The sequence below is a fragment of the Dromiciops gliroides genome, chromosome 6 (assembly GCF_019393635.1).
Source record: "Dromiciops gliroides isolate mDroGli1 chromosome 6, mDroGli1.pri, whole genome shotgun sequence".
NCBI lineage: Eukaryota > Metazoa > Chordata > Mammalia > Microbiotheria > Microbiotheriidae > Dromiciops > Dromiciops gliroides.
The window spans coordinates 245,846,430-245,861,847 of NC_057866.1; the positions used below are offsets into that span (position 1 = coordinate 245,846,430).

Genomic DNA, 15,418 nt, shown 5'->3' on the forward strand with positions numbered 1-15,418 from the left:
AGCTAGTAAGTGTCAAGTGTCTGAATCCAGATTTGAACTCAGGTCCTCCTGAGTCCAGGGCTGGTGCTTTATCCACTATGCCACCTAGCCGCCCCCAGTCCCTACTTTCAAGGGGTTAATATTCTAATGGGAGAGACAATATGCAAAAAACTATTTACAAACAATTTATTTGGTTATCTTGGTCCTTGGTTTGAAGCTACATTAGATTTCAAGTTCTAATTTGATTCTTGCAGAATCTGAATTGCCAGCATAAAGAAGAGAAAAGTAAACTTGCCTAGTGCAATCAGAAGAGATCAAGGGGCCACTAGTTGGCACTGCAGTGGATGAAGCACCAGCCCTGGAGTCAGGAGGACCTGAGTTCAAATCCAGCCTCAGACACTTGACACTCACTAGCTGTGTAGCCCTGGGCAAGTCACTTAACCCAAATTGCCTCACCAAAAAGAGAGAGAGAGAGAGAGAGAGAGAGAGAGAGAGAGAGAGAGAGAGAGAGAGAGACTGAGACCGAGACCGAGACCGAGACCGAGACCGAGACCGAGACCAAGTTCTGTTTTTTTTTCAGGATCACACTACAACAGGCAGCTGATGCACTTAACTATAGTACATGTAAAAGGGATGATGATGATAATAATAATAATAGGGGCAGGGACAGAGAGGCTGTTGGTGAAAAGTACTAAGAAATTTAACTGGAAAATCTGTTTTATGCAGACCAAAACTCTAAGGGAAGAGAATAGGAGCAGGAGTAAGGATGAAAATGAGGAATTATCCCCCAGGGATTGCCTCTGATCTACTCTATTATTACTCTCCCTAACTCAAGCCCAGCTTTCCCTTAGAATAAATTGTCATAAAAAGATAGGAAAATGTGTAGTCTGGGGAGATACTAAGGCAGAAATTTAAATAGCGACCTGAGGAATAACAGAAACATGGATTCTGAAAAAAAAATGGGCCAGTGGAGCCAATCTGGAGGTCCTCTCACAAGTTCAATTATTTGGGGAGGATATGAAATTACATGTCTCAGATGGGAACCATCTCTTTCTTTTTCCTTTTGAGGTGGTTAAAGTGGTAACTTGTGCATACTTGGAGTCATAAAAAGCATCTGGTTACCAATTGATATCTGGAAGGGACAGGGACAGGGGAGTTTACTAAAAGAAATGGATTTTATTAAACCGAATCTATGAGCCTTTGTCCTTCATTCCATCACCTCCTTTGCCAGTGGCTTTGCCAGTCCCCATGACTAGCCTTCATTGCAGAAAACTAAATCTTGCCTTCTGGGTGGGACCCCACCTTAACAAAATGAAACTTCAGTTCTAGGCTTAGCCTGCCACACGACCATGATAAACTGAACAAATCAAGTGGTGAAATTCAAGAGATACATGGAAGCGGTGCTTATAAGGGAAAATATAACTTAGACATGTTGGGGATAGTGGTAGGTAGTGTGATACTACCTCTTTCATAGCGCCTAAAACATGAGGTAGATAAAGAAATTGATCACTAGCCTATGGCAAAACTGTACTATGGCATCCAGAATTGGGCAGTAAAAGTATTTCTGTCCTAAGACGGACCCTAAATCTTCTACCCAACCTGGCAGACCTGAGACACTTAATTTTGGAATGAGCAAACCCCAAGTGGAAGGCATATTTTTATCTCCTGTTTTTCAGTTTTCTTTCATGATGAATGTTAATATCTGGCTAATTTTGGACATGAGCCAACAAATTTTCAGATACAGATGCATACTTTTGAATCTGGACCTGTGATTTCATTAATGTAGAGAGCTCCTGATAAGGAGATTCTTTCTATCAATATAGATTTTTGCAATTTGGAATCTTAGAGAATTGCCCTGGGGCACTGAATGATTAAGTGACTTGTCCAGAGTCACACAGAATAGCATGTACCGAGGGCATCCAGCCCTCTGTTCATTACTCCATGTTGCTAATTTATGGTTCACATTAGGATCTGGCTAATTTTGGATGTTAGCAAACCAAATGAGTTGGTATATATAATTATATACCTATATATGTATATTCATACATGTATATGTCAATGACAAAGATTTCAGTTTGGTTTTCCAAACTGCCTTGAAATGCAGTAATTATGTCATCTAATTAAGAAATATATTTGTGCCAAATCATGATAGTATAGTACAAACAAAAAATGGGATTTCATGTCAAGTTGTCTATTGTATTATATTGCATCATTTTAATTAGTAACTTATAAAGTTTTTAATTATTGCAATCAAATGTGTTACGCCTGACAAACAGCTAATTAAAATACAAAAGCATTCAGGATGCGTGCTGGATAGTGGGCACACTGAAACCTCTGTTGCTAGGTTATGCGTGTTATGTGTGAATTGCACAATGCACCAGAGAAGGTTTGCTCATCTACCCTTTGATACATCTGTTCAAATGATAAAATAGGAAAAAAACAATATTTTTTGCATAACACTGATCATTGAAGGGATTGCGGCAGAATCAGAGAGTATATAAAAGCTTCTAAATAGTATAACTGAGGAATGATCCAAGGATTCATTTGGAATTAAAAATTACCTCAAATGCATAACCTGATCTTGTTTAATGGATAAATTCCAACAAGATAATATTGAATGATAATTTGCTTTAGATTCATAGAGCCCCTAAAGAGTCTTGGATCTATTAACATAATGTTTTCCTTGCTTTTCTATATACAACTCTCATAGAGAGAATATAACATAAATCCAAATGTTCCAAAAATAAGGATAACCCAAATCGACAAAGCAACCATGAACTTCACAAAGCATATAATTTAACCCCTATTTTCCCAGAGCAATCAAATTTATTTTCATATGACCAGGTTTTAAATGAAAGCAAAACACTGATTTTCTATGATGAGTATATGTGAATATTGAATTCTGTCTCTCTCTCTAGAACCTTTCTTGAGTCAGGGATTCCTTTAGCTTAAGGACTGTCATCTCAGGATAATATTTATTGTCTGCAATTATAATTGAAGGAAATACTTCATCTCAGTTAGTGAAAATTAAAATATAACATTTTTCTCATCCTACTTCATAGATCACCTGAAATATATCAATGGCCTTTTTGGGGTGTCTTGTGGACCTTGGGTTAAGGATCCTGCTGAAGAGGAAGATAAGCTATCTGGTATGACTATAGTCTTGGTCATTAGAGAAAAGGATAGCATGTATCTTATAAGCAATTATATATAATAAATATAGTATAAAATGATTTGATAAATATAACATAATTACATACACTTATAAATTATATGAATGATACTATAGTTTCTCAGTCATTAAAGCTTGACACTTCAATCAATTTTTAATCCTTCTTTTATCCAACAGGATCAGAGGACTGTGAGACGTATAAGAGTATAGGGATCAGCTAGTCTGAGTCACTCATTTTACAAAAGAAGAAGGTCTAGTAAAAATAAATGAAGTGGCTTTTGGATGCCCATATTCACAGAGCTAGAAGGTGTCAGAGCTGGGATTTGAAAAGGGGCATCTTGATTCCAATTTGGTCTCCAGCTGTCACTGCTATTCATCTCTTCCTTTCCAGTCACCGTCTTTGTTAAGGCCCCAACTGACTCCTACATGTTCCCTTTGCAATGGTTTTCCCTCTATTGTATTCCTCCCTGACTACAGACCTAAGTCAATCTCTTCATTATGCCACTCTCATGCTCAGTGACCATATTGACTAAAGGACAGTCAATTCTCCTTGGTATAACATGCATAACTTTCTTGGGGGGCAAGGCAATGAGGGTTAAGTGCCTTGCCAAGGATCACACAGCTAGTAACTGTCAAGTGTTTGAGGCCGGATTTGAACTCAGGTCCTCCGGAATCCAGGGCCAGTGCTTTCCCCACTGCCCCACATGGCTGCCCCGCAAGCATAACCTTTTACAAACTAGCTTCAATAAAGCTGTCTAACTTTTTTTTCCCCCACTACTTCCCAACAGAAGCATCACAGTGGATTGAGCACTGGACCTGGAGTCAGGAAGGCCTTAGTTCAAATCTAGTGCTAGACACCTATTAACTGTGTGGCCCTGGGCAAGTCATTTAGAGTTTTCCTTAGTTTCTTTATCTGTAAAATGGGATAATAATAGCACCTATTTCCCAGGGATTTTGTGAGGATAAAATGAGGTATTTGTGAACCTTTATTAAAGCATCCTTTAAATCATCATCACCATTTTGCACTTAGCTTGAGACAGAAGTGTTCCTGGTCTACAATGAGTTTTGCCAATTGTCATTTGTCAGGATTTGCCTAATGGCTGTTCTACCCTCTGAAGTATCCATTTCTGCTCTCATCACTGACCGTTATGGGCCCTGTAATGATTGTTACCTTTAACCCCGATATAACTTACTATCTATACCACTCATATGAATCATTTAATGATATGATGTCTTTTAATGTTCTTCACCACCTCATCTCTTTAAATGAGGTTAATTTAAATGTAGATAAGTGGGGATAATAATTACCTTCAGAAAATACTTTAAAGAGTACTCATGAAACTTAAAGGTGCTTTATAAACCTCAATATATTATTTACATGTCATCATCATCATCATTTTCATTTACAAGTTCACTTACTCCTTGTAGGACCTTGGGTAAGTCACTCAACCTCTCTGAGCCTCAGTTTCCCCATATATAAAGTGAGGAGGTTAATCTAAATGATCTGAAAGGTCCCTTCTGGCTCTAGATCTCTGATTCTCAACTCATACTATGACTTTGTCCAATTGGATAGTAAATCATTTGAGGGTAACATAGTTTATGTTTTCTTTCCTACCATTGGAGATATAGCTTTTAAAGGTCTTTGCAGCCTGGCATTTTCTTACTTTCTTGAACTTCTTACACCTGATTTTCCCCAATGTACTTGAAAATTAAGATAAGAATCTATCATATTTTATAGACTTCTACATTTTCCTATTCCAGAAGGAATTAGAGATCTACCAGTATAAAATGGTTTTTATCATTCTATCCTGAGAAATCTCCAATGCAAGACATTCTGAAGTCTTCCATCATAATTTGTTTCAGACTCTAAATACCCTTAACACAAAGGGCAAATTGTATGTAGAGTATCTTGAAGCAGTTCCATATGTCATACTGATTGATGCCTAGATCAGGTGGCTAAGGAGATGGAGATGTAGAAACTTCAGGACAACACAAGAAGAATGTATTTCCTGCATTTGGCCTTCTAAATAATCTTGGAAAAGGCAGAACCTTTAGAAAGAAGGTTCAAGTGATTATTTTCAGTATGAAGGCAACTCAAGTTCATATAGTCTAATTCCTTCACATGATGAGAAAACAAAGGCCCGAAGAAAAGTTAAATGGCTTCTTAGGGCCATACACACTTGCATTTACACTTTTACATTTGTAAATGTTTGGGCTGGGATTTAAATAGCCTTCTTACTGTATCTCATGGGAGGTGAGAGGAGGAAAGAGTGAAATTACTATAGTTTGAAATTACTGTAGTTTATTGCCTCACCCTCATGAGGCTAAGATCAAGAGAAATTACTCTAGGTTTAATACCTTAACCTGCTTCTCTGTTTTAAAATCATGCAATTATTTTATTTGTGGGTTTTTTGTAATTTAAATTTCTTTTATATGCCTCTTTCATAATATTGATCAAATATGAGAAACTCTTATGTTGTATGTTTCAAATAAAAGGGACTGTTCACATACAGGTTGTCCCAAGAGTTGTAGTGAAATTGTAAGCTTTCATACTTTAAAACTGTACTAAGACTTTTGGAAAATACTTTGGCCAAAATATGTATTTAGCTATCAACCTTCGTATTCCAGGACACTGTTTCATCCTATAAATAACCATTCTTGAGTACTCTAATTTCTTCATCTCTATTGCCAGACAGAAAGAATGGGGCATAAAGTTATATAGCAAGAGGGATGTTTTTCAAGTCTTAAAAAATGTTGGGAATAATCATTTAGCATTCTTATTGTTGTTTATACAATTCAGGATAAGGACACATTCCTGGTCAATTAAATGCCACAATAATATTATTGATCCATTTTAACCAAATCCTGGATAGAGTTAGAAAAATGTTGTCATTACATTTTGGAGCGAATCACCAATCAAAGACATTATTTTCCTTTTCAGCTAATTCTAATTTTGTTTAATCTGGTAGCATGTTTTCATCAACCAATTAATGACACCAGGAAGGTCTGAATATTTTCTACTTTTTTGTGCCTCATTATGACCTTCACCCATTTGATGCTTCTCTACATAGAAAAGCTATTTTTTTCTGATGTATTGAATTGCTGCTCGGTGATAACCATTTTCCCTTGTCCCCAATTTGTCAGTCATTACTGGCAACCATTATGTTTCAGCATTGAGAATCAGCAGCATGGAGTGGAAAATGACTTGCCCAGTGATCTGGGTGATCAATTACAGAAACCAACATTTTCTGGTTCTCAGGGCACTATGTTGGCTAACGAAGGAGAACATCCTAGCTTAATTTACTTTCCTTTTGATTGTGTGTTTACAACTCATAATCTAGAAAATGGTGGCTGTAGTGTAGAAAAAAAGAATTCTAAACCATTTTAGATAATTTGATATGTTCATGACCCAGAATGACCCCTGCAAATAGTAAAGGTTGCCAAAAAGCTGTCCAACGTGCTTGCCAAATATTTGTCATGACAAATAAAGCAATTTGCTATAGCAAAGAAAGTGATTGGACAGTGCTGACACTTATTTCTGAAGGACTAACACAGTTCTATCTTATTTCCACTAATACCTATTAAAGTCCCTTTCAGTTTCATGTCTAAAAATGTGTTGAGAGAGAGAGAGACAGAGAGAGAGAGAGAGAGGGGAAAAGAAGAAGGGAGGGAGGGGAAGGAAGAGAGGGAAAGAGGGAGAGCGAGAAGTTCATGGTGTATAAAAGGTTCTTTCATAGGTTTGTGAAGTATTTAAAAATTCAAATTAAATCATGGAAATCCATTTTGTTAGTATTTGTAATTTAGAAGTTTCCACAAGATAAAAAATCTGCTCTGATTCTATGTGTAATGTCAACATCTTCATTGGCTAGTATAGGTACATTTAATATATGTATTTTATATTATATGATATAATAATGTATTATACATATATATATATATATATATATGATAGGAACACCTCTACAATGTTATTGCTTTTTAAGATGAAACCACAGCAAGAGATATTAAACTTTGGGGTTTATTAGTTCCAGGGTATTATTTTCTTTACTTTATTGTGATTTAAGTCTCTCATGTAAGCCTGGGTTGCAAAGTACTTGAGAACCAAAGAGGCCACGCTGGCCACAGGTCAAGAATTCTAAAACCTGAAAGAAGTTAGTGCATTTGAAAAAAAATCACCTTTCAAGTTAAAAACTATTTCTAATGATTGAAAATGTGACTCACAAGACTGTGATATCTGCCTTTAGGCTTCAAATATTCTCTGCCATCAAATACTTCTCCCTCTGGGGCACTGGACAAAAAAGGGATACTATGCTGTGCTATTAATTTTAGATTTAGTAGGTTTTTTTTTTCTTTAGGTTCACTTACTAATCTTTGGTATCTAGTAAGACTCATCACTAATGAGTATTCATAGCTAAATAAGATGTATTTGCTTAAACTTTCCTCCAAATGTTTTGATTAATAAGAACCAGAAATTGAAACCAGACTACCTTTATATTTTCCAAACTCAAAAATGGAAACAAGCAACAGAGAATAAATCTAAATTAGCTACTGAAGAGAGATTCACTGGTCATAATGTAAAAGTTCCCAAACATAAAGATTAAGGGATTTGTCTCAATTTAGTTGAAACATGAAAGAAAATTAACTTCATAAAGGAAGAACTGAATGATCAAGGCTTTTGAATGTCTCTTTTGAATGTCTGTAGGCAAGAAACTCATCAGAAGAGACTGATTGATATTGTTTGAATGCTACCATATGATGACAGGAATTTGGGTGGGCTAGAAATTCTAACTGATAAAACTGACTCTATTTTAAAAAAAAGAAATGCTACAAAAACTTGCAAGGTCTAAAGAGTGAAGGAATCAAATAAATCCCTTCCCTTTTCATAGAAATTAATAATCAGAATTTCCTCCCCATTCCTTGTACAGTCCTCTGCCCCCTCCCATCTGTGGCCCTAGTCAATCCCCCCTGTATTTCCCTTATTCCTGCATCCCTCCTCTTTCCGATGTGCCCTTATGGTGTGTGGGATATGAACGTGTGGGAGAAAAACCATAAAAAGAAGAGAAAAAAAGAATGGAATGGCTGTAAAACCAATTTAACTTTAAAACTGTCTGTAGGATATTCTAATTACATGCAAGAGTGTGCATTTTTACATCAATACACCTGGGGTATAAAGATGTGCTTCTTTCTGTGAGTCCTTGAGGAAAGAGTATAGAAAGACCACTGCTTGAAGTCACACAATTCAGAGGAGACAGGAAGACTTCTCTTTTGTTTGATTTTTACACAATTTTAAGACCATGCCAGTTTATTCACTGTTTTTGTCCTTAAGAATTTGTTCATCCTTGTCACTTTCATCTTCAAATATCTAACTCACTAAGAAACTTAATCCTTTTTTGATTTTTTTCTCATAAGATTTGTTTCTTCCCCAATGACAGATAAAGTGGAATAGTGGTTAGGGGGTCAGTTTTGGAGTTAGGAAGGCCTGTGTTCAAGCACTGACTCTGAAAGAAACTAGCTGACCATGAACAAGTCATCCTTCCTCCCAGGGCCTTAGTTTATTTATTTGTTAAATGAAGGGGTGACACAGGATAGGCTTTGAAATTTCTTCCAGCTTAAAATCTGTATATATGAAAATGAAGCCAATGACTTCTTGTTCTCAGGAATTAAACAATAACCCAAATCCCCTATTTTAATTCCATTCCTGGATAGAAATTACTTCATTCTTTTCTATAAAGCCGAAACAGTAGGAATGGTAATAATAACAGCTATTATTATAATGATAAATAATAACCAGCATTAATAAAGCACTACTATATGTCAGGCTCTGCGCTATGTGCTTTGCAATTATTATCTCATTTGATCCTCACAATAACCATCGGAGGAAGGTGTGATTATTATCTTCATTTTACAGATGTAGAAACTGAGGCAAAAAAGGTCAAGTGTCTTGTCCAGGGTCACATGGTTAGTAAGTAAAATAAGCACTGGGTAAGGAATTGAATTTCATTTTAATCCTCTGTAAAGTGAGGGGATCTCGCCCAGGCTCAAGGACTTATTTTATTTATTTATTTATTTTTATGTGTGAGGCAATTGGAGTTAAGTGACTTGCCCAGGGTCACACAGCGAGTAAGTGTTAAATTTCTGAGTCTGCATTTGAACTCAGGTCCTCCTGAATCCAGGGCCAGTGCTGTGCCACCTAGCTGCCCCATCAAGAACTTATTTCTTAAATATTTTGGTAACTTTATTTAAATACAACTGGTTTCCTTTGTCATTTTATCTTGTTCATTTGAAAGATGTATTATAGTAAAATGGGTCTAGGACACAAAAATAAAGTTAAAAATTCCTGCTATAAATGTTATAAGCAATGAGCAATTTGCCATATACAAACGGATGAAAGCCCAAGTCTGAACCCAAAAATTTCTCAGATACTTTGGGGGTACCTTTTGGGCATCTAGAGATAGCTTCTTTCCCTTTCTATCTCTATACATCTATATCTCATTTATAAAAAAGATTTTTTTCTTTTGAGAATAATTATAGTATTCCATAATAAAGAAAAATTTTAAAAATTGAGGATTGATTGTTGACAAAGAAGGCTACTTTCCAAATTTACTGGACTACCATTTCAAAGCAATAAGTAAAAAGAAAATTAAATGAAACAAAATTTAGGGATTAAAATAATATAGGACTCTCAGGTTTGCAAAGTACTTTGCAAATATGATCTCATTTTACCCTTACATCAACCTCTGGAGGTAGGTGCTATTATTTCCAATTTATAGATGAAGAAACTGAAGCAGAGAGGTTAAGTGTATGAAGTCAAATTTGAACTTTGGTCTTCTGGAATCCAATCCATTACTTTAGCCATTGTACCACTTAGTGTGTCCATTCATTACCCACACAGAGTCAAAACAGAGGATTTGAAAACTAATTATTTAACCTTATGAGCTCCATGGAAAATGCTTATTACATTGTTTACCTTTAAGTAATTCCCTTTCCCAAGATAATGTAGAAATATTTTCAAAATTTAATCTCAAAATATAAATTGAGCTACTAATGAATAAAAGTGTATCTTTGCTTAGAAAAGTAAGATATAATTATTTAGAGACAACTGACATAACTTTTTACCTATAAAATACAAATAAAAAGATATAAACATATAAAATCAGATATAAAATGGGAAAACAGTAAAAGGTTTTTACTTACTGTATTAAACATTTTTGAGATCAGGATGATAGAGGGATGATTTCATGTACCCTTTCCAATATTAATTCCACCTTTCTCATAATAATTGACTCGGCTGGAACATAGCAGATACTGCTCATACTTAGGATAATTTCACATTCTATAGAGAATATATACCCCAGGAATCTGTTTCATGGACAACAAAATTCCAAAACATCTCCCAGGCACATTCTGTAAATGAAGGCTCCAATCTCTTACCATCAAATCCATCTTCTTCAGACCCTAGTTCATCATCTGAGCAGATGTTCAGCACATTTACCAGCATCTCTGTCACTGAGAAGGTAAAAAATAAAAAAAAAAGAAACTTATTTACCTTTTCTACTTGAAGCTTATAATTAGCTTTGCAATTATTGCATTGATAAAGAACACCAATTCTCCCCTTTGGCTTACCTTTTTTCTCCTTCAAAATGGCTTTTTATAAATGAGAATAAGAAAATTCCAAGGGTTTTATATGGCTTCCTTTATGCGTTGGCCAAATTATATCCATAATATTATGGACGTATTAAAACCATAGAGGAAATTCAAGATTCATACTTCAGTTTGAAGTGAACATAAAAAACATTACTGATAAAGGGCCATCCTGTTTCTCCTTGAAAATGTCCAGGGAGAGGGAATCTGGTACCTTGGAAGGTAACTATTTATAGATAACTCAAATTATTGGAAAATTGCTCTTAAATCAAATCAAAATTTGCCTACAATTCCCAACTGCTCCTAGTTCTGCTTTCAAGGACCAGGAAGAACTTGCTTAATTTCTCTTCTCCACAGTAATTCCCCAAGTTCTTTTGTTTCTAGGTTAACCATCCCTATCTCTTTTCCTGACTTTCTCTCATGGGATGATGAAATCATCATTTTGATCTTTGTCTTCTGGCTTCATTTAAAAAATATCACATTGGAAGTTATAGGATTTCCCATGTCTGGATGTTTTTAAGCAGTGGGCAGATGACAACTTAAGAGCAGTGTCACTGAGGGGATTGTTGATAAAATAATGGTTGGATTACATGGTATGCTCCTTGAACTTCTGTATTATTTATTATTAAAAATTTCACATATTAACTATTTATAGTAATGCATATATACAGATATATACTATATTTATATATTCATATATGTGTATATGTGCATGTGTATGTGTATATGCATGCATGTGTGTTTGTGTATATATGTACACATATATGTATGTATATATATATGCACACATATATCTTCCCACTTCCTCTCCCTCACTGAATAAAAAGAGAAAACCAAAACTGCTGTAAAAAATACACAGTTAAGAAAAACCTTCCTGAAACTATTCCTTTATCATTTCTTGTGGTAAAATTAGAGTCCATTAGATTAATATGACACGATTTCTTCAAGCACTCCCTAATTAATAGGATCTCTCACTAGGTTTGAATTGTTTACCACTAAAAATAAAAGTACCATAAATACTTTTGTTCATATAGTTCCTTTTCCTCTTTCTTTGACCAATTTGAGATATAGGCCTAATAGTAGTATCCTTGGGTCAAAGGGTGTGCACAATTTAATGACCTTGGAGTTGTGTTTCTAAAATGTTTTCCTGAATAGCTGAACCATATCAATTCATAATTCCACCAACGGTGCATTAAAGTGTCTGTTTTAACACAGCTAAAATTTGTAATTTTTTTCAATCATCTTTGCAAATCTGATGAGTATAAGGTGGTACATTAGAATTCTTTTAATTTGCATTTATCTAATTATTAGGGAACTTGAACTTTTTTTTTAATATGGTTGTTGATACCTTGAATTTCTTCCTCTGAAAAGTAAAGCTAGCGGGTCAATCTTCCTATCACTTTACGGCGTGTGATTTTTTGTTTGCTATGATTTTACAGTATATGCTTTTAGGACCTAATAATATAATTCATATAATGCATATGCATATGATATAATAGATGAATGCATATATATTTATATATACATATGCACATATATGCACATATGTACATATGCATTATATTCATATTCAATTTCACATATGTGACCTTTAAAAAATATAGCCAGAAGATGGTTTTAAAGATGTAAAAATGTCCTATGAAATATACAATGATACATCTTTTATTTTATTTTCCAAGCATTTCAATTTTATGACTATCATATGCTAATACAGTGCCATAATGTCTGTTTTAACTTACTGTAACCTCCTTATACCTCATTCATATCTCCCATTATATCTAGTAGAGTGTTGGACATACCATAAGTGATCAGTAAGCTAATGACTTAAGGGAAATACTTTTGGAGAGCATTATTTTTAAAGCAAATGAAGATGGTGAATGAAAATCACATTTGATTAAAAGATCAGATTTAATTCCCAGAACTTAACTTAAAAACAAAATGGGGGGGAGGGCAGGTCAATGAGGGTTAAGTGACTTGCCCAGGGTCACACAGCTAGTGTCAAGTGTCTGAGGCCAGATTTGAACTCAGGTACTCCTGAATCCAGGGCTGGTGCTTTATCCGCTGCGCCAGCTAGCCACCCCCCAAAAAACAATTTTTAAAAGCAAGACTGAAGCCAGTGTTACAGAATACTCTTACACAAGGAGAAATGTAGATTATTTATTAAACTTCTAGTCCTTTAATCTCTGTATATCCCCAAACTATTTCAAATTCTCTAACTGGGAGTCAGTAATTTGAGAGAAAATTTAGCAATAATTCCTGCTTTGAGTAGCAGAAGCCCAAAGGTAAACTATAAGATAACTGATAAGTATTAAAAGTGAAAATTCTTTACTTCTTGTCTATAGAGTCAACATTATGAACCTTGTTTGTGAACATGAGGTTGATTTGAAATATTGAACACTAATGTTAGTAGTGGCCAAAACTCTTTTTTTTAAAATGGTAAGCAGTAATTAGGTAAGAAAGATTTATGTGTTTAGTTCAACTATACCATATCTTTTACAACTCTGTATAATGGCATTACCATCCTGCCATCCAGTCTCAGCAGGGAGATGGAATCAAGATTCACATGATACTGGAAATATGTGTTTTATATATATATATATATATATATATATATATGATGTGTAATTTGAGTCACCCAAATATTGGTCTTGGTGAAAAATTCAAAGCTGGAGTAGAAAGGTTATTGAGACAAATTGCTAACATCATGGTTTGAGTCTTCATAAGGGAGTTTAAGGTTAGGATGAAGAAGGGACCACAAAGTGAACACTTTCTGTAAGAAGGATGTTTTAAGTACTTTTCATGATCCATTTTTTACTGTGTTATTGGAAGAAGCTTCTCACATAGATTATGTGGTGTCATTATACAGGTGTCCCAAAAGTCTCAGTGAAGTCTTAAGCTTTGAGATTTTGGGGACATACTACATTTGTGCTCTCATTTAGGGAGGGAAAAAGAATAAGGAAGGACTGAAAGTGAGCAAAAAATAGTGGCCCTTCATCTCTTTAGATCTTTGCTTACACGCTCTCTCAACTTCAGGTCTCACTGATCTTGCATAGAATTCTCACAGGTAAGGCTTTGAATATGTTAAGGGGCACTTGGGAAAGGGATCATAGGTGATGGTAAAGGGCTGAATGTGGCTAAAATATTTACTTTAAAAAAAGATTGATGTCTTGCCATCAACATTACAATTTCCTTCTCCAGTGAAGATAATCGGGAATAGATCTCTGTTTTCTAGGGTTTTGTAATGCATTAATGCTCATCGTAATTTTAATGGAAATGCCTATATCTTAATTCTTTACTACTAGAATGAAAATACAAAGATTGTTATTGTTATGGTTATTAAAAACACAAACAATTAACCAGTGAGGGCTACTGGTTCCCCTTTTCTATTTGAACCTTTCTGAAACGATTGAACAAAAAGACCATTGCAAACAGATGTCTACCATGGACTTCAGAAAAAAATAAAACCTAGATATATTTCTGCTACCTTATTTCAAGTTGAGCTTAGAGATTCTCTAAATTTCCCTGTTCCTTTTTAGTTCTTTGTACCTCTCCTCCTTTCCAACTCAATGACCACATTACACTACAGGGGGCTCAACACTTTCTTCTTTCTCAGTCCAGGTGAAATGCTGTCATGTGCATTTGTGTCCCTTTTGTGTGCTTAGCAGTGAGACATGATGATTTCCCTTTCTGGTCCCTTTAACCACTTTACTGTGACTTCTTAACCTACCCTTTTCTCCAACAAATGGCAAGGACCAGGTAAAGACATCCATGAAATTTGGAAGCCAGTAAGGATGGGGAGAACAGTTGAATTGTCTGATGTTCATGACATTGTTCTCATACTTCAATACTGCAGCTGAAAGATAATTAAGGAAAGGAAAACTATTCATAACATAATTTCTCTCAGCAGTTTCAGAAAATGCAACTGCTATGTCCAAATTCCACAACATTAAGGCAAATATTTTAACAAGCAGTGGATGCTCACATTAATTACAGGCATGCTCCAGGCACTGTGATATGTGATACACACTTGCAGCTTGTCTGAATACAAACTACAAGGCAGAAAACTCTGAAACCTATTTCTATACATAAGTCATTAAATATGTCAGAAGCTGAATGAAACTCTTGAGTTCACAAATGTTAGCTTGTACACAATACCTAGAAAAAAATTCCTAGATAAACAATTTTGGGTGAGAAAGCTTAAAACTTCTCTAAGTATATGAATTAGCAATTTTACATTTTCCCCAAAGCTGTAAGTATTCAGTTAAAAGACATACTGTCTATAGCAAAAGTTATAAGGTTGTTACCTCGACTAGCAATATGAGCATTGTGATTGGTTCCTATTGTATACACTTACTAGAGTAAGTTCCCACCTTCACGGTCTGCAAGGACACTAGCTACATAGCTTGGCAGAGAAAAGAACCAACCTCCCCTGTCCTCCCACCAGTTCTACTATATTTGGGCTTCTGTAGCCAGCCTATGCCAAAGTTTAGTATTACAGAATATTAGAGTGTGTTAGATTGTTGTTATAAAATAATCTCACCTCCCACTCAATACACAAATCTCTTTTATAACATTCTGCGTGATCAATCACTTAATCATTCAATCAACAAACAACAGGTACATTTA

The 15,418-nt window shown here is 35.1% G+C and overlaps 1 protein-coding gene across 2 annotated transcripts in view; it reads right to left on the bottom strand.

The window, feature by feature from the left end:
- The window catches only part of PPP3CA (protein phosphatase 3 catalytic subunit alpha), a 400,754-nt gene that overhangs the window by 20,556 nt on the left and 364,780 nt on the right, over positions 1 to 15,418 (bottom strand). For both annotated transcript variants that reach the window (XM_043970719.1, XM_043970718.1), the window contains exons 9-10: positions 14,520 to 14,645; positions 10,583 to 10,657 (exon numbers count right to left, since the gene is read on the bottom strand). In XM_043970719.1, the coding sequence (XP_043826654.1) occupies positions 10,583 to 10,657; positions 14,520 to 14,645 (201 nt within the window). The remainder of the gene's footprint in view (positions 1 to 10,582; positions 10,658 to 14,519; positions 14,646 to 15,418) is intronic.